Source organism: Antennarius striatus, chromosome 7 (assembly GCF_040054535.1).
Source record: "Antennarius striatus isolate MH-2024 chromosome 7, ASM4005453v1, whole genome shotgun sequence".
NCBI classification, from domain to species: Eukaryota; Metazoa; Chordata; class Actinopteri; order Lophiiformes; family Antennariidae; genus Antennarius; species Antennarius striatus.
The window spans coordinates 6,804,755-6,824,959 of record NC_090782.1 but is presented as its reverse complement, the minus strand read 5'-3'; the positions used below and the strand labels follow the sequence as shown (position 1 = coordinate 6,824,959).

The window sequence follows — 20,205 nt, the reverse complement described above, 5'->3', positions numbered from 1 at the left end:
GAAATTCTTTGAACTATATTTAACCATAGTGTTTTGTTTTGGTTTTTTTATAAACACCTGCTTATTTTAATCGTTTTTCAGCCGTCTCCAACAAAGAGTTTTATGGCAGCGAACCTCCTACCACCAATTATTAATTCCAATAGAGGGCGCTCTACATCAATTTCACCATCGAAGGTGTCCTGTGATTTTATAAGACAATAAACACACTGTCGACGTCAATTTACAATAGATATATACAGAAAGTACAAATCTTAAAACAACGAAGCATTATTAATACTTTAATTGCAGGGAATTAACTCAACATTGAACAATGCAATATGCTATTTGACTTCAGGTGTACCTGTATTTACAGATGAGGACAAACTTCCTGCACCCGGAAAACCCAAGATGAATAAACTACCTAATTCACATGTAATCAAATAGATTGAAATATACACCACGAAATTTCGTTTTAATGTTGACAAGTGTGATACAGTTAGTGAGTGTATGTGCAAATTAATATGCCCTTATAGTATTCAGACCATGGCAAAAAAAAAAAAAAAAAAGCACCACACATTTCCTGTTCATTGTTAGCTGAGCTCCATTTCCTCTGGGACATTTTCCGTTTTAGGACTGGAGCTGGACATGGATAATTACTGGACGTCTTAATGGGGGGGCAGGGAGTGTTCTGAGTGTAAATGGTCCTTTTCTTTCGGTCTGATTGGGCCGGACCGTCCTCCCTGGTGCTTCTCAATTGGTCCAAACCCACATCAATCTGTCGATTTCTAGGTCCCTCTCAAGTTTGAAACTTTTTTTTTTTTTTTTTTTTTTAACTAGGAGGAATCGAGTTTCAGCTGGTAACCGATCTCACAGCAGCACAGAGCAGAAAACACTTTCAATAATTTACTCCTCTGTACCTGAGACTGGAGAACAAAAAGGAAGCTGTGCAGGGGAGGACGGTGTGAACGTTTGGATGTGACAGAACAACAAACAGAAACATGCTTTGAAGGGACTTTTTTTTTTTTTTTTCTTTTTCCCCCTTGCCAGAATGAATACTTGAGATATTTTGCTCAGATTGTGTTGTCATCTCGTTTGGCTGACCATTCCCGTGTCCCGCCCCCCCCCCACTGAGGTGAAGGAGGGTGAGTACTTAAACCTGATCGATCGATCAGTTTTTAATGACGCATCTGATCAATCGTCTCATCTGTTGGCCGGAGGCCTGTGGCGGATCATAAAAAGCCTCTTCACGCCCCAAGAGGGATTTACCCCCGGCAAAATAAGCTTGGTAACGTCTGTAGCTCAGGGTTGGGGTTCAGTCTTCCTTCCACAAAACTAACGGAAGTAACGGTCATCAGTTAAATCAGTTACGGCGTGATTTAAATATAGCATTGTGTTAATTAAGCTAGCAGAAGATTGTATGGGGGGGGAAAAACTTCGATTCAGATCAAGAAGGTGTATGACGATTGTTTTCAATAGTAGTATTGATAAGTTGTTGACTTGATGTGATGTTGGATGGGCTGTTTTACAAGTTGGTCGCCGTTAGTTCAGAGTTTTCCCGAGTCATCGAGCTAAAAGGAAGTGCTGTTCCGAGAATTTTATTCTGCTGTTAGGAAACAGGACGGCTTTAAAAATCCGCTGTGACATTTGGAGAAAGTTCTGTGTTCTCATCTGTTTTAGTTAGGGTTTTTGTTTTTTCCAAACTACATCTAAACGTCAGTAGGTTTTGAAGTAGATTTTGTTTGGGGTGGGTCTCGGCCTGAGGAAGACGTTCGTTCCATGTTTGAGAAGGATCCAGGTACAGTTCCCTGATTCTGGATCATTTTGTCTCTTTTACACATGAAAAATAAGGCCTTTTATTTAAGTTGCCAGTTAAAATAAAGAAGAGGCACAGAAAGCAAGGATTTGAATTATGATCCATTTTTTTGGTCCAAAACCCTGTTAACTACTGCTGATAAACAAAAAGTTCTCAGTGCCAAGGGTAGAAAGAAATCCCGTTGTATACCTTAATTTAGGATATAAATTAAGTAATATTACCTATTATATTCACGTCATTGTGACGTCACAACAGTGGCTGCTAAATTCTGGGTGCAGGGGTACATGTGAGTAGCAAACAGGCTTACTGATGGAGTTTGTTCTCTAATTGTCAGTAATGTAGGACTTTGCACCAGGTGAAAGGTGTGTTTGGTATCAATTCAACCCAAAAGTTTGGAAATTTGATGACTTTTCTTCTCTAGTTGCAGCAATGTCATCCAAATTTAAAGTCTAGCCTTTTTTGGAACCATGCTTGCTGCATTATTTATGTGTCGCTGTGGTTTGTAGATGAAACAATCTGTAGATTATCACACGAGCCGTTGTAACATGACAAGAATGTTGTGTTTTATGTTTATTGCAAGTCAGCTCAAAGTCTACCTTTGTACACCATGTTGCAAAAATTGCAGACAAATCTAAAAAAAAAAAAGCAACAACAACAAAAAAATACTTGGGAATAAAGTGATTTATGTCCTTTCTGGTTTATATGCAGAATAAACATCCTTTAAGTTCCAGTAAAACCACTGCATATTCAAACCAAACCTGGACTACGTGAAGATATGTTTTGCAAACACAGAAATGTTTTGTAACGCTTTGCTGTGTTGACATTGTAAAGCTTCTCCCAGAACAAGGCTGGCGTGTTGCATGAATAGCTTCAGTGTGTGGCCCTGGCTCGGCCGGGTAGCTGGACACATTATCACACACGGCCTCCACAGACGTGTCAATGGAATTATAGTTTGACATCTCGACCTGGGGTTTCTTCTCTCCTCGCTTAATCGGAGGTCAAATAATTAAATGTTTGGGGATATATTTAATTTTTATTCTCCCTTTATATTTTTGTCGGCGGTAGCATTTGCAAAGTTAAGCCAAGGTACAATTTGCAACCACACAAAAAATGTAAGAAATCCACTGTATATGGAGATATTTGTAAAATTAGATGTGTTATTTTCATTTTGAAGTGATTTTTCAAATGGGAAAGTGCCAGATATTTCCTGCTTTCATCATATCAGTCATTTTTGCTGCTCTATTATTTTGTGAAATAGATTTGGATGAGTTTTTTTAAAAATTGTTTTTCATTTTCTCAGTTAATCTTTGGGCTTTCAACCTTTTTGCCAACGATTCTATCCAGTTAAGTAGCATCTTTGTAGGAGACTGATTATTTTTGGGTTTGGACTAGCATGTGGGAATCTTTTTTGGAAAAAATCATAATGAGCAATTTTTATAAAAGAAATGTTAATTACGCTATCATCAGCAATCCAATTAGATAGTATGCAAATATAAGCAAATCAAGACACAAGATAGAAATGGGGGGAAAAAATTTAAATGATATTTCAGATGTTATAACCAGCTTTAATTAGATTTTTATGACTTTGGCTCAACAACAAAAAAACTATTTCAGGTCAGTGGTACTCTAAAGGACATACCGTACGAATAAACAATAACTACCCGTTAATACAACACAGATGCTGGGGAGCCTCATCTGGTTATTTCTGCAGCTATCATTGTGATTCCCTCATCTAAACATCTTTTCAAATAGAGCAGCATAAGTTGCCAGTCCCTCCCCCTGTGGTGTCTGAGTGTTTGAGATTGCTGCAGCAACACTGTAGGCCCTGTTGGGTCTTGTTCAGAAGAATCCATGGTAACCCACAGAAAGGACAGAAGGTGTGTGACCTGCTTTTACTATGCTGCAGAAGTTAATCTAGGCACACAGGTGGCTTCTAGTTTCCTTGGAAACCAAAAACACTTGGTGCCTGTGGCCTTGGTTTACTGAAAGAGCATAAAAAATTGACCTGCAAAAATCTTTTCCATTGTTGGAAGTGTAAAAAAAAAAAGAGGGATGTTGTCTGGTTATTGCCTGTGAGATGTCTCTTGAATCCTTCTCAACCCCAAATACAGAAAAGTTGTGACTCTGTATATAATTAAATAAAGCTATTATACATAATAATTCTTATGTATAATACATTATATTAAAATTTCAATCTCATTTATTTATATTAGAGGCCACGTTGCCCACCCCTTAGTCACAATTCTGTCATCTCATGTTGGTCCAGCGCTGTTCTCGCTGGTTCTACTCATGTTCTTGCTGCTGAGCATGCTGGAATTGACCAGGCCTTTGATCTACTGAATTAACAAATTAAGCTCTTTGGGCTCAGAAGTGTGGAAAATTAGTCATAATGCGCCATGCTGTTAGGGTGGTTTTAATTAAAATGTCAAAGCCTCAGACATCAATCATAGTTCAAGCATCAGTTAACACTGATCATGTCATCCATATAAACTGCAGCGCTGTTGAAATGCCAATTACATTGTAAATAATGTATTTAAAGTTTGGACATGTGAGCTTGAAAGTGCAGAGTGTACCCGTCTGCTTTATATTATCCTTTCAGCACAACTGTGTCATTCCAAATCTGCTCAACTACAACAATAAAACTACTATTCTCTCATGAATTTTAATAGCAGAACAAATGTTGTCAGTGAGTGTTATGTTAGCCCAGCCTGAGGCAGCGCAGCAGCTACTGTTTTCCCAGCCCTGTTCTCCTAATACATGTGTAACACCACTGATTCTACATGAGCAGCATCAATTCAGACCTAGTCTCTTCCTATATGTGACAGTGCTCCACCCTTTATCCTCGCCCCACGTGTCTGCTCCAACCTGTTGCACTATAGCAGACTCCTCATAGCCTCAGGCCTTTTTTAATCAAAATAGGCAGAATGAATTATTAATCCATGATCCATTATATGCCAATGTGTTAATTATTAATTGTTCTACAGGCTTTTGCAGATCAGAGAAAACCATTAAAAAAGGGGTAGGATGGGGCACGGTGTCTGAGCATTGATTGTCTCCCTTCTCAGCAGTTCTGCGCAGATGGTGACTGTGTGGGAAGATGAGAAAGGAACTGAATTGTAACTACCATGCCAAGATCTACTTTATTCAAAGTGTACACGTTCACATATGTAGAGGATGCAATTACGATCCCCATGTCGGAGCCACTGAACTAGATAAGTGTGTGTACAGAGAGACCATTACTTTAACACATATGCCTGCCATATAGCATTGTCAACATGGCATTATGCCCAGCGCTAACTCTCTTATTTGCTGTCAGCACCTTTTCTGTTATGCAACATCAAACGTTACAAAACTTGATGGAAGATGAAATTGCAGCATTCACTTGCCCTGAAATCCTGCTGTTGATTCCCTGCTCCAGCAGCTCAGCTCATTTGAGTGGTTATGTGTCCTGTCCTCTTTGAACACAAAGCACGGATGTACTTTATATAACAACCAGGATTGTCTATTGTTTCTCAAAGTGGGAACAGATTATATCATGCAGCTGGGGAGGATCTGTGGAGGAAGAACTTTTCTCATTTAAGACTTCCCGATAAGAATTCATTCTAATGACATTCGTTTTGCTTTTAGTGATGATCAAGAAAGCTTCTTTTTCTTCTTCTTTTTTCAAACTTTCTGGCTGTGGGTTTTCAATGTTTTTTCCTCTTTTTTTTTTTTCTTTTGTCGACTGCGTAGTGTTGTGAGACTTTCTGATTTGGAATTGGATTGTCTTCCTACAGACAACCCCTATCCATTCAATGCTGGCTCATTTCTTTTCATTATTTACCTTGAACTGACAGAACGTTTACCCATAGGCAGCAAACCAAATACGTACGTGCAGGCTGTGTGTTTAGTACAACATTCTCCAAACCAGTCCAGCAGCTAAGCTTATCAGGCTTAGTTTGTGTTTGCGCTGTGGCAGAAGAGCTGATTCTCTGCTTCTCCATGTTATATCCTCTTGTTGTACTGTTACATTATTTTATCCACTCTGACGAATCGTCGATTATAATGCATTGTGCACAATATTTGTCCTCATTGCTATGATGCAGACTATTTTAGGGTTTTGGACAGGTAGTCTCATGAGACATGCATTTAAAAAATTACGTCTTCAAATTTTTACAATGTACTTAATTAATTTCTGACATTTTATCAATAATCCTTAGCGGACAGATCCATAATAAAGGACTCAAACTGGGGACATCTCAGCTAAGAGGTTTGTCCTTGAACCGATGGTTGACCGAGGGTTTGCTTTGCTAAATATTAAAACAAAGAATCTTTTTGTATTCTGTACGTGAGAACACCCATTCATAAACCGTCTGAATGGTGACCTAATGTGTCGAGTACACAGTCGAGGGGAAAAAAAGGCTGTTAAATGTCAGTGATGATTACAGATGCTGGGTTGAGGGCAGCATGTAGGGCCATTTCTGCTGTGTGAGCATGATTAAGTGTGATATTCAGAAAGTTAGAGAGTATTAAAATTGTCCAATTCCAGGGCGGTTCTCACTGATATGATCCATCCTGCAGCAGCCAGATCTTCATGTCTCATGTCTCTCAGGGTGGCATTGCCCCAATCATTGTGACTACTGATCCAAGAAGAATGGGAACGTCGTGGCATTTTATGCTGCCATCAAGCAATCTCTTGTAAAATAAAATGTTGTGGAACGTTCTATGCATTCTGTCAAAGTCTTTTATCAGTGTGACGTTGTAGAAACACATTCTTCATTGGTCTTGTCTCTGTGCTGTTCGCCTGGCAGCAGTTATTAAAGGGATGACATTTTGGTTGCTGTGGCCACTTCTGCCTCAAGTGTTGACGGTGTTGGTTGGAGTAGGTGGAAGCTAAAAGTAACTGCAATTTCTGGCTCTTCCTCACCCGTCACACCTCATCTTCAGTTTGACAAGATTTGATAAAGGCTGCATCCTCCCCATCCGCCTGTTTCGGAAAACTCATGCCACCCTCATATAATGTTCAGTTTAATCCAAATATGAGTCGTCTAAAAGACAAAACAAATCCTCAGGTCATATCCAGTGGCGTTAATGGAACTGTCTTATGTGTGTGACGTATGCCAAACACCTGCATCTAACATTTTGTGATGTTCAGAGGGCTAGAAAGAAAATGTCTTGAGCCAACATGTTTTGTGCTGCTGTGATTGAACAGAGGGGATTTGAACGCCTTGGATATCACTGGATAATAAGGTAGTCAGAGACTGCAACATCCCATGAAGGGTAAATCAGGGTACCCTGAATGTTGTACCTGACAAGTGCCCAGCTTTGACCTTTTAGGGTAGGTGAAAGCTATGCACTAGCTTTGACCATAGATCAAAGCTATTGCATAGGTAGATCAAAGCACTAGCTTTGATCTAAGGTCTTACTCAAACTGGCCTTCTCCCTCGTCTTTGTCTTATCCGTTTCCTGAGTTTACAAAAGTTGAAATTTGACCTTGGATCTATTTTTTCAAGGTCATCATCTCATTTTCATCCCCTTTGCCGCCTGAGTAATGTGCTTTTTGTTTCATCTTTCTGTCTGCGACGATTGCGAAGATATTTGGTGGACATATGAACGAATGGACGAACTCTGACAATTACAATACATCACCGCTTTGAAGCGGGATGTTATTAGACCATCACTGAAGGCAGAGCAGTTCATCCTGATAGGAACATTAATGTCTGGAGCACATTTTATGACAATTCTTCTAAGAGACATTACAAGCAGACATTGAAACATTTTTTCTGTACCAAGGTGATGGACTGACAATGCCACCCTTCCTATTACATCACTCAATGACAAAAGGATGAATCATACCAGCAATTAGTTGCAGTCTTACTATTAAGGGTAGAAGTAATCCTTTTGTTTTCAATAAAAACAGTCTCTGTAAAAGTAAATTCTTCAAAGTTGTAACAACAGGATGCAAAAGTCCCTTTCACGGCTCCTCTACTCAATGCATTAGTCTTTTAGGTCTCCAACAGCTAAATGTGAAATGGCTGAATGAAAACAACAGCCAGTGGGCTTCATCATCCCACGTGGTGCCTTTCCACAAATGAATTGGGACTCATGTCCCAGAGTGTCCCTAATGTAGACATCTTCACCTGTCCTGAAACTCCAAGAGGCAAAACAAATTAAACTTTGATCATAAACAGCCCATTGAGTCCATCCTTCTCTGCTCCAGTCATCCTCCAAGAAGCAGAGGGGACAGTTAAATGATTTCCTCTTGGTGTTAACCTCAGTCCCAGTCGGCTGTGATTGACAGGGCTGTCTGCACCTTCAGATGGTGTGAGAGTCTCCGGGTAGATTACCCAGGGACGTCCATCCGACACCGGCCGATCCAGTTTCAGTTGACAAGACGTGTGTTTGCTGAGCTTTTGCCCTCCTGTCTCCAGGTGCATGCTGGTCCATACAATGTTCATGAATTTCTAGCTTGGTTACACCGAGGTGTTGGCTTGCCATAAATATATGCATTTATTTATTAGCTTATTTATTTTAGCTGCTTTGGGAAGCAGGCCTATATGCTTTCATCCTGACTTGTTCTGCATTACAGTATTTCCTGTCTGAATACTTCTGAGGCCATGTCCGTGCTGGCTAAACTCGACCTTTTTAATATTAGTAAATTTAGATTTTAATTACAATGTGCACTCATCCCAGGACCTGAAACATCCCGCTTACTGACAAAAAACAAACACAGAAACAACAGAAATCCCACTTTGAGAGAAAACATTTCCTCAACACCTGGTTCTCATGTTGGGAAACAGAGGCTGGGAAGTGTGGATCTGTCTTTATCCTTAAGATAATAATACCAGGGGTTGTTTACATCACTCCACAGCTGTGAATCAAGAGGGTGGTGCCATAAGGGCTTGTCCATTTGACCTAATAGGAGCGACAGAACGTCTCCATTTTTTTAATAAAAATGAAGATGCCTCATTCAGTTCTTCAATTTGATCATTTACGTAGTTTCCTTTGTTGGCCATTTCACACACATTACATCAGGGTGGGATTTGTGGTGAACTGGTTGATGGGGATCTGCCAGTGATCCTTGATCAGTAAAGCAAGAAACCCAATTAAATATGCAGCTAAATCAGGGGGTATAAACCTAGATTCAGAATGAAACGGTACATGAATGACTTCTCATTCAACACCGTCATTCTCTCTGTCTCTAAAGGGAGACATATCACACCTCCAGTTTTTGTCTGTCGTCATGTCTCTGCCTGCTGCGTCTCCTCCCTGGAAAACGTCCTGCTGATACTCCTTCCAAGGAGTCTTATTGATATTCTTTGAGAGCCATTGAGGAGGGAGAGAGAGGAATGAAAGTCACATTGTGGCAGAGGCGCCGCTTGTGCCGACGGAACAAGACATCACAGCAGGGATACGTCACCATTCATTCTGTCAGCTGCTGCAATAGAATCTTTCCTGCTTTTCATTTTTACTACTCCCCAGCACGTAAAGAGGCAGTTTACCATTCATAGACTGCAGTGGAGCGTTCAGTTACATTCACATGTAGGGATATTGCATAAAGATCAAAATCCCATTGTGATGCAAAGGTGATGCTGTGCTAGAGAATAATTAATGTTTTTAGTGTGGGATGTGTGAAGAAAATAAGGCCTGATTGTTAAACCTGCTTTATATTTAGTTTTCCAGTACATCTTCTGCTCTTGTGTATTTTCTTTACTCCTAAACTGCAATATAATGGAAATCTTGTTTTGGTGTTTTCAGTATTGTTGATCTGCGATATGTTGTCGTTCGGATCATTGCGGTCAAAGGATGCATTTGTGCTGCAGTCAGAAGTGGCTAAAATCACTTTTTTTTTTCTTTCTTTTTTTTGCTCATGTGTGACTCAGATGTTTTTTGGCTCTTTTTTGAGCCTTTTTTTTGTGTGTGGTCATGTTTCTGATTCCTGCTGATGTGGCAGAGTTGAAGCCACATCAGATCTGATGTGGCTTCTCTCACTGAGCACGCTCACATCCTTGTTGTCAGCACAGACCTGTCCACTGGTGGGACACGCATCACAAGCAAAGATGAATAGAAGCGGTCAAGTTGAAAACTGACCAAAAAAAAGCGTCGTGATTAAAATGCTAGCATTTGTTACTACTATCCTATTGTTTCATTATTATTTATTGATGGCACAAAGTGAGACGTCTGTGATGTCACACTGGCTTCTTCTAGAATTAAAGAGGGCATCTTGCATTTATGTTGGATATTCTGCTCTTTTTTTGTTGTGTCGAGGGACAGCCTTAAAGTCGTAATTTATTTAAAATATTTCGGAAACGTGCGTCTTATTTGTTGTTGTTGTTTTACATGTAAGATGTGTCTATAAATTTAAAAATAATTAGTTTTAAAATAAACTAAATAATCTACGTTGCCAAAAGCAAGAATACCAAAGATCAACTTTTTGCAGCTCTTCAATCTGCAGGATTTACTGCTTTATTTGGCTTTAGTTTTGATTTAATTGCTAAATACACATCTTTGTGTTTGAAAGTCAAGCAGAATCAGTTATTTGAGGGTGTCACTTTGGTTCTATTGACATTTGTGATTAAAAATAATTCAAAATAAGTCGCTGCAGCCAAGTTTAGTTTGGGGAGTTTTTCTATGAGTCTGAATTAAGATAAAAATAAATTACTTTTTAAACATGAATCTAAGCTGTTATTGGGAGGCAGCAGTCGCTTGTCTACTCTTGTCTACTCTCTGCTGGACCCTGGGAATGGGTGAAGGTCACAGACGGAACGTGAAAGAAAACATTTAATTTATTTATTTTCTCAAAGACAGAATGTGTAAACCTCAGAACATGCCCCACAGACCACAATGGCATACAGCTGCCGGAGTGATGTGGCGTACTGTGGGCTCGCCTCGTCCACGAGGAGAGACTGTGGTTGTGAAAACCGGTGACCTCCGTGACCCCACGACACATGTGCTTCTTTTGTTGGTGCAGCGCTGATTTGTTCTGTTTTGACACAAAAACACAGGCTGAGTCAGAATCACACAACATGTGTGCACTGAATGAGTGTGTGTCTATTTCCTGCTCACACACACATGCACACCTCCTTGAACAAATTCAGCATGAGACTTCCTGATTGTGTCGTCTTTGTGTGGCCATGCTGCAACGGACTTAACTCTGCGAGCTTAATGACACATTGTTTTCTAACTACCTTGTAGGCTCCGAGCCAGAGGGTTGCTGGGACTAATTTGACAGCTGCCACGGCTCATTATCTGATAAAGGGGACAGCTCTAGGCCCTGCAGTTTAAACATAGTGTGGAATTTATTTGCAAGCTGTCATTGTGTTGTTCTGGCCTGTATTACTTTCAAGATCAAAAGGTCTGAGCTGCTGCTGAAGAAATTCTAGGTTCACATCAAATGTACATGCTTTCATCTGGAAATAAACTCGTCTTACCTTTTTCCAGCCTGATCCTGAGCCAGACATGAACATGGACTCCTTCAACTCCAAGAACCTCGCTCTGCAGGCACAAAAGAAGGTGATGAGCAAGATGGCCTCCAAGACCATGGCCAACCTCTTCATCGATGACACCAGCAGCGAAGTGCTGGATGAGCTGTACCGCGTCACCAAGGAGTACACGCGCAACCGCAAGGAATCCCAGAAGATCATTAAGAACTTGGTGAAGATGGTGGTGAAGCTGGGCGTGCTCTACCGAAACAACCAGTTCAACACGGAGGAGCTCATCCTGGTCGACAAGTTCAGGTAGGCGGCATCCGTGGAAACGGGAGCGGCTCTAGTAGAGTCTGATGATCAGTAACACTCCTGTCTGTGCATTAAAATATTTAACAGTGTTCAAATGACGACCTTTTGGTCACATCCCATCATGTGTTTTGAATATTATTATGTCTGAAACATCTGCATGTCTTGAGAAATGGTGAGCTTTAAGCTGGGAGAAGCTGCAGCGCATTAATGTGTGCTGAAGGAAGTTAATTAAGGAAATTGACTTTTACTTCTTTATATCTATATTCTGCACTAAAATAGTAGAGCTGAGCTTGGAGGCATGATCTGCTGACAACAGTGCACAGTGTGGAAAATGGTTATTTTATTAGCGTGGAGATGCGTCACTTTGCAGCACAATAATATAACTGATAGAGGGGCTTCTGGAACTTTTATAAAGAAACATACCAGACAGCAGTTTCTATTTTTACTTCTTTCTTCCGCCCCTGACAGAATTAGAAACTGATGGCCTCTCTTCTTCTTCTTCCTCCTCACACAGGAAGAAGGTGCACACTCTTGCCATGACGGCAGTCAGTTTCCACCAGATCGAGTTCACCTTTGACCGTCGCATCCTGAGTGCTATTTTGAATGATTGCCGTGAACTGCTGCACCAGGCCATTAAACGCCACCTGACAGCGAAGAGCCACTCGCGAGTCAACCACGTCTTTAATCACTTTGCCGACTGTGACTTCCTGGCAGCTCTCTACGGGCCCTCGGAGGTTTATCGCCCTTACCTGCAAAGGATCTGCAACGGGATCAACAAGATGCTCGACGAGGGAAACCTCTGACCTCTGTGACCTTGTCATCCAGAAACTTTACCTCTCGTCACACCTCGTGTACCGTCTTCAAGGATTTCTTATTTTTACGCGACAATCTCACTTTGTTTATGTGCCTTTCAGCCGCTACGGTAACACTGAACTGAATCTGCCTAGTTTGTCCAAACTCTTGTTTCGTATTCTATTCTAAACAAAGCCAGCAGATATGTTATTTTTCTAAATGAATGTAAATCTTCACACTCTTATCAGTGTATTCCGGGTTAGGAGCCTTGACAACTGTGCCTAGGGAAAAAAAGTGTTTTTATCTTCATTCCAAGGGCACTATGGTAGCTCGTATTTATCAAAAAGACATGAGTCCAGGCACAGGCCTTTAGTTATATCTCTGTGAGGTGCATTTAATGGCTGACAGTGTTTTGGGGAACAAGGAGACGGAAAGAAAATTCATTTTCATCGTTAAATACCCACAGACCAAAAGAAGTGTTTTTGTTTTTTTTCCTCTTAATCAGTTTTAATGTATATTGCACTCATTTGTGAACAAGCGCTGTACTGTATTTTCCTGCAATAATGAAACTATGTGAAGTGTAATCCTGCTTAGCCTACATCTTACAGCTCTCACCAGCATGCACTGAAGTCAACTTTATGGAGCGACCAGCCTTCGGTTTAGAAAAACACCCATAAACCCAGTTTCTTTAACCGGTGGGTTCATAACCACCTCAAGACGTGAAGTATTTGGGTCATGGGGAGCCAAATATGAAGGAACTCATTTGCTCTGTGCATTGTTGATTGTCTCTGATCAACAGTACACAGCACAAACACAATTGTCACTGGTTGATTGTCTTGCCTTTCTTTTTTTTTTTGGTCTATAAATATCCTAATCGTATCAGCGGTGGCGCAGCGAGACACCAAGTGAAATAGTTTCCTCTGACATTTTATCAGAGGGGTGGGGGTGGGGGGGGGGGCTAAAGCACCAGTTCATCCCAAATATCGTCATAATAGATGTTGGAACCCAGGGTCAACTTCATTTTGTATTTGTCAGTGCAGACTGAGGTTTATCTTGAAAAACATTAACTTGGGTTTGAATTCTGACAGATTTTGAAGTAAAATGACTCCAAATGAAAGTCTTAATGAAAGACTGCAGCTTCACGTCTGTGAAAAGGAGTGAGAAAGGTATAGAGATTATAGCAGGAGACAAACAGAGTACCTGACTCGACTCCCTCTGCAATTATAGCTCCCAGCTCTGCGGTGGCATAATGGCCTATAGCCCGCCGCTGTCGAGCAGCTACTCCATTCAGCCACACAGCAGCCTCATATAATGTGATAACCATCTCTGTTTGCGTGCTGCAAGTCCTTTACTGGAGCAATGTTGTCGTGTTTTGTTTTTTTGTCATATAAACGAGCATATGAATATTTACTATCATCTCTCAAACCTCACATAATAGCTGTCTCCCTTTTTTTTTTTTTTTCTTTTTTTTTGTCAATCTGTTTTTTTGTATTTCTGAGCCGGTCTGGCAGATTATTTTGTGATGTGGCCTCATTTTGTATTCTACGTGTGAGCGTGTGTGTGTTTGTGTGTGTGTGTGTGTGTGTGTTTGTGTGTGCATACCTGTGAGAGAATTGGAAATTGAGCCGTGTAATAAGCACTGTGCTTTTCCAGATAGGATTGCTGAAACTTTTAACTTCATGCACAGCAGCTCAGCCAAAGAAGACAAACTGACGTTTCTCCTAGCAGTAATGCAGTCTGTCTCCAGAGGGACATTTCAGAAAACAGTAAGCACTCAATTATTATGAACTTCCTCGTACTCAAAATGAAGACAAATGTGCTGGCTTCAGTGCTGCTTTTCTTTATTCTCCATTTTGATTGTAGGATGGCTTCCCTCTGTGTAAGACTCTTGTCTGATTGCTTAATTTTGGAAAGCTTTTAAGGAAATCCCTCTCTTTAAGTCCCCCAGAAAGGTTGAATGTTTGTCTTTAGATGCCATTTTCTCTTGATTGCTTCATGTGTTCTGGTTAGTTCAAATCTCTCTATAAGTTAAATCCTTGGCATACTGAATAAAAAATCACCAGAAACAACTGCAGCAGCCCAGCTTGTTTTGTCATAAGCCTTTCACCTGACATTTACATTTCAGATTGTGAACTGTTTTTACTTTCATTCATGTACATATGATTGTTTTTGTGCCTCTGTATTGTATCCAAACACAACAAATACACAATTTACTTTTATAAAAGAATCCTTTTTTCCCTCATTTATTAAGCATGGATGGTTCATCACTACGCTTTTTGTGAATTTTCTCACCAGATCAGGGGGAATAATTTGACAAATGAATGACCTGGATTTCAAATCCCATCCTCCTGCTCCAAACATTGTTGTGAAACAACCCCTTCCTCACTGACAAACAATTGAAGTTTTGGGTAATTTTTTTCCACTTCCTACTGGCCCACACCATTTTCAAGGCTGGAACAGGAAATGAGTAAGACACAGATTTCTTGCTTCTCTTTTTTTGGAGCATTCAAATACGTAAGCTTCCATTTATTTTCAAGTGTAACCTAAGGGAGTGCCTTATGTGAATTTGGTTTAATCTGTCATTGACTGCTACCTCGCAGACTTCTGGATGATAATTTGTTCTGTGGATGCTTGTATATCCTCCCTGGGGCACACTTGAAAGACTACTGCAGCACCAAGTGTGCAATTATCATCTATTGGTCATTATCGCTGCACACGTCTTGATAATGTGCTCTTGAGATAGGAAGTTATCTTATGGATGAGCTGTGCTCATGTCTGGTTATATCTCATTGTTTCCCTGTGCACTTCTTCCTGTTTTGTGATAAAAATGTGACGTCAGAGCAAAAACATCCTGATGAGATCATTTCATTCAAAACCACGGGAGGCTGTTCCTTTGACTGCAAGTCTTGCTGACTTAAAAAATATATCACTTATTAAAATCTGTAACGGTCTTGCCAAAATTTTAAGGCATATCTCTGGAACATGGGGTCGTGTGAACACAAGTCATGAAAATATATTGAAATTTTCGCCCTGAAAAACACCTGAGATGCATCCCACTCTCAGAATGAGTTTAACTTGTAGCCATGGAAACAACAAAATATGAATGATTTAAGTTCCGAAAAAAAAACAAAAAACTAAAACTAAAGGTCTCTGCTTCACAATTTAGATTCTGTGTTGAAAACTTTTTGACATTTGAGATCTGTACTGGAAACAAAACCAACCACTGGAAAGAGACCAAGTCACTCAACCAGCAAAATGTAGAATAAAAACAAAAGGAATAATCCTTACACAGCAACATTTATACATAAATATATAAAAAATTAAGAGGTTTTGACTGGAAACACAACATGGTAGACAGAAGGAACCCATTCCTGTATCCTCCTCGTGTTACATTGTGTAATGATTGCGTTTGTCATCTAGTTGTGTAAGAGGTAACAGCAGAATACCATGTATTCAAAGGGGAAATTAAAGTTGAGCAGAATTTTAGTTTTCATGTTTTTCTCCAGTTTGCTGCTTATGTATCGCTCCAGTGATTTCTAAAAATGTGGGTGTCGAACTGTCAATCAGGCTGTGATTATCGGCGGATACGAACGAGTGCTCTCAGTACAATTGCAGGAGGTGCACTTCAGCTGGGGCATAACTATTACTATAAAGTGAGTAGAAAGGAGCTGCCCTGCATCCTAAACAGGATATAGCTACAAATAGAAAGAAAAGGTCCCGTTACTGTTTCTACATGTTAGCAGATTATAATATTTGGTAATGTTATACTTTTCTATAGGATCAGATGAACACTTGACTGGGCAAGCACAACTCTGGCAGGAAGGGCAAACCGAGGTGGATTATTATTGCAAAACCTGGATGGCTAATATTTGAGTTCTGGGTGGTGCATCAAAATAAACCACAGGCATTGTGTTTAACCAGTAGGCAATTTTCTGCTCACACACACACACACACACACACACACACACACACAGCCGTTTCTCTTTTAATCATCAATGCCAGCAAAATGCCCTTTGGGCCCATGTTTTGTTTTGGGGGGGGTTTTTTTTAAAAGGGACTGGGATTGCAGTCAAAAGTGGCACTAGAGAAAATTTAGCCAGTTCGATGATGATGGCTTTATTGAACTTTTCAAACAGACCAACAGAGGAAATTATTTATTTTGAAGCACACACACAGATTTCATCCCCTGCAGCAGATGAAAAGTCAGCTGCTGTGAGCATATACTGTAACTGAGATATGTAAAAATAGCATGTGCCCTTTGTAAAACCTGTCACATTGTGTTGCTTTGTTACCTCATTTCTATGTAAATCCATGGGTCCCAGTCTATCAGTTGTGTCCTTATTTGCTAAACCGTTTTTCAGTTTGTGGACCTTAAGGGAGATGCCTCCCCTTTAACAGGAGTTCTTGCTGACCTTTTAAGCATGACCAGTTTTTTGTTTTTTTTTCTCAGCACCAATCTCATGTAGGTTAGCTGGCGGAGCAGTGCAGAGTGAGCGCTGCTTATTATGTATTACTTTGCTTTTGTAGTCCTTCCACATCATTACTCATCCAGTATGCTTAGAGGTGCTCTCCCCTCTGGCAAGCAAAGCTATGACAGTCAGCTTGGAAGTTAGAAGTCTTTCAAAACTCTTCTTTCCCCCCCCCCCCCATCTTCTCCCTCGTTCTCAATCTCTTTTACTCTTTCCCGGTGTCCCCACATCTCTGTCTCTCCCTCCCTTGCTTTAGTCCTCGGAGAGCACCTGACTGACGTGTTGTTCAAGGAGGAAAATCACGACGGAGGGGAATCCAAAAGCAAACAACACAAAATATGCATGAGAGGATTGGAAAGACACGGATTGCACACACACACTCGCACAGCCCTGAGAATAATCTACGGCACCGGACACCTCAGGGAAGACGGCATCTGCTCACTTCCATATTTAATATCACAAAAAAAAAAGAACACTGTGTGCTAAGAAGAGTCATCATTTTCAAATTGGAGCCAAATGTGGTTGTATGAACACATCCAGCCCTCTCACAACCACACGTCTCTGCTGTCCAGGTACATACGTTCCCAAATGCCTAGATGCTTCCAGACTGTGACTAAAAAGCATTTTGCACAGGGAATTTTGACAGACCTGTGGTCTTTGCTTTTCAAAGTGCTGCTTTAATATCTATCTTTTCCACCACTTTGTGTAAGGTGTGCTCTCTCCCTGTCTGTGTCTACTCAAATTTAACCAGAAAACTGGATCTGCAGTGGGAAAGTTCAGCAGACACACAATCATGCAGCTGAAGTGTCCCAGCGTGTATGCTCTGCTGCTTCCTGATGGCCAGCCGGCTTGTTCCAGAACAGAGGCTGTGCTAAAGGTGTGAGAAGACAAAGGCTCTCCACCGTTCTCCCTCCTACTCCTGACTGGTCGATTGAAATACAAAACAGAACGCAACGGTGTTCTGTTTGAGAAGAAGATGACTGCAGCACGCTAAAATAGATTTTCCTCCTGCGAGGGACCAGTTTCTCCAAACTCTGACACACACTCTAAAGCGGACCTGAGAGGCTGCAAAGCTCAACAGCTAATGCTCTCACCAACTGTGCCAAAGACTCATTATTCCTCACTGACTTTAAATCAGCAATGCTTTTGGGGAAAAGACATTTAAGACCCAAATTAATTTAAGGTCACAAAAATGACTTTGAATGAAATGAAAGCACGTCCAGGGAAGGTTGTGTCCTTAAAGCATCATCCTTCTCAATCACAGATGCCACCTGCAAATTGGTACCTTATTGTGAGGTTACTGCAGTGTGTAATGTGGAAATTTGACGCTCTTGAATGAATGATGGACATTTCAAAAGCCACATATTTCCAAGGTGTCAATTTAGGACTTTTCAACACTTTTATTCTGTTAGAAGCTGTCTGCAAGTATTCTTCTCATTTATGTCAACACAGAATATGTGCACCTTGATTTTGCAATAGCTAAATATTTTCTGTGTGACCTGTGCCAGCCTTTTTCTGACAAAACATTTCTAGTACATTTTATTTGGTGAGACCTGTACAAGCCCCTTTTGAAAAAACATTTCTAGTACATTTTATTTGGTGAGACCTGTACAAGCCCCTTTTGAAAAAACATTTCTAGTACATTTTATTTGGGAACCAATACCTGTTTCTCTTCAAAGTAGGGCAACATCACCTTGTGTGAAACATAAAGAAAACACACGAGAAACAGAAACACGTTTTCATCCCTGATGTTTTATATAACTGTCAATGGGAATGGTGCTCAATGACCCATTAAACAACAATCCTTTAGATTCGGTGAATTTAAAAAAAAACGTACTGGAAAGTATCCAACATCATCTTGAACATTCTGATCTGTTGTGATAACATCCTCGTGGAGTGATAGGGTATGAATGATCCATCAGATACTGGTGCTAATCCTGATCGTCATCATCCTAACCATTATGGGATGGCGACGAATACAAGACTTTGCTTGTGACTTTGTGGATAATGACCACTGCAACAATGACGTGTTGACATCCTGATAAGATCCACCACAGACACTCTGAGCGCGACGCCAGCGGACTGTGGAGCCCAAAACATCTTTCATGTGAGAGAAATAATAAAACTCACAAATTAAATCAATGTGCAGAAACTATTTAGATTCAAGTTGGGGTCAAATTTAATAAAACTTTAGGCTGAAGCTTTAATTAGAATGTTTTTGGTGATATATTGTTATTCTTGAATATTACACCAGTAAAGATCGCTGTCATTCACAGGGCAGGTTTTCATCAGCATGAGGTCTTAATGGTGAGGTTCAAACTATTATGGGGCTTTTTGTTTTAACTACAATGATATTCTGGGGAAACTGAGCTATCTCAGTCACTGTTTTTTAATTCTCACTATGTAATCATTTATGCTGTAGATATAAAAGTTCATTGTTAAAGCAAAGGAATCTGCTCCACAGTAGCATACAAGTGAACTTTGGTTCTGTGCGTCAGAATGTCCTGATGAACAATCAGATTAGTGGTGGCTGCTCTATGTCTTCCACTCTTAAGAGATTTTTATCCAGACTGGTGGTCATTACTGGCTGACAGCAGTCTGTCAACATGTAGGCAGGAATCGTCTTAGCCTGCAGATTACACTGGGCTTGTGTCTGATTTCTCTCGCCCCCAATCCCTTTATAGTAGAACATTTCAGCAGTCAGTATTTCAGGAGTCATATTTTAACAATACAGTGCCAGAGGAATGGATTGCCATGCTGACTAGCAGAAAGACAGATGCATTGAGCGTCTCACGGCCGAGTGACAGCAAACTGTCAGGGCCTTTGTGTTGGCTTTGCTGCTGTAGTTTCATTTTGGATTCATCCATGCAGTTGGGTGAGAAGGCACCTACGAGGCGTCTGTCGGCTTGTCAGACAGACAGAAATCTAATAAACACACCCAAGAACTGGAATTTGGATGCCAAGCCCAAATATAGCAGCTGTCTCTTTGTAATTGGAACAAATGGAAGTTTGATATGCAGCAGAAAATAAAATGAAAAAACAACAACAACAGGGATGTAACAAGACTCTATTTGCAGACTGTTCCAATAATCTTGGAATCTTGGGACAGCCGTGCTGCAGGCAGGTTTTTGTTTGTTGCTGGGTGTCTTCGAGTTTCCGTTAAACTGGTGCTGATCTCTGATCTTTAGGTTGTAATTATACACTCACACTCACACACTCTGTTCGTCCTCCTCCATCCCTTCCTGCTGCTCTCCTCCCCTACTCCTTAAACCCCCTCCGGTATCCTAAGCAGCATTTAATTGTGAGGGACTGAGCTGGAGAAGGAGTAATCAGATGAGAACAGAGGCAGGGGGAATCACGTGGGCATACATTGGCTAACGGGGATTAATAACACTAGTTCAGCTGTTCTCCTTGGCAAATGGGAGGTGGGGACTGG

General features: G+C 40.7%; 1 protein-coding gene across 5 annotated transcripts; it reads left to right on the top strand.

The window, feature by feature from the left end:
- Window positions 1-134: 134 nt before the first annotated feature.
- tnfaip8l1 (tumor necrosis factor, alpha-induced protein 8-like 1) lies at window positions 135-18,393 on the top strand. 5 transcript variants are annotated; one of them, XR_011036772.1, is made up of 6 exons: window positions 1,166-1,264; window positions 11,213-11,508; window positions 12,023-14,066; window positions 14,596-14,767; window positions 17,026-17,341; window positions 17,521-18,393. XR_011036772.1 is itself a non-coding variant. In XM_068320049.1 (3 exons), exons 2-3 carry the CDS (start codon window positions 11,231-11,233, stop codon window positions 12,309-12,311), a joined length of 567 nt encoding a protein of 188 aa, XP_068176150.1. In that variant the 5' UTR covers window positions 135-1,121; window positions 11,213-11,230; the 3' UTR covers window positions 12,312-14,527. The 5 variants fall into 5 exon arrangements, 3 of the variants coding, with proteins under 3 accessions (XP_068176150.1, XP_068176149.1, XP_068176151.1); XR_011036773.1 differs by lacking the exon at window positions 14,596-14,767; XM_068320049.1 differs by lacking the exons at window positions 1,166-1,264; window positions 14,596-14,767; window positions 17,026-17,341; window positions 17,521-18,393 and adding an exon at window positions 135-1,121 and having other exon boundaries at window positions 12,023-14,527.
- Window positions 18,394-20,205: the final 1,812 nt, after the last annotated feature.

Bases quoted from the DNA above. Each gene is read 5' to 3' on its own strand.
- tnfaip8l1 (XM_068320049.1), top strand. From the start codon at position 11,231: ATGAACATGGACTCCTTCAACTCCAAGAACCTCGCTCTGCAGGCACAA. The intron at 11,509-12,022 runs GTAGGCGGCATC...CTCCTCACACAG, and splicing joins ATCCTGGTCGACAAGTTCAG to GAAGAAGGTGCACACTCTTG.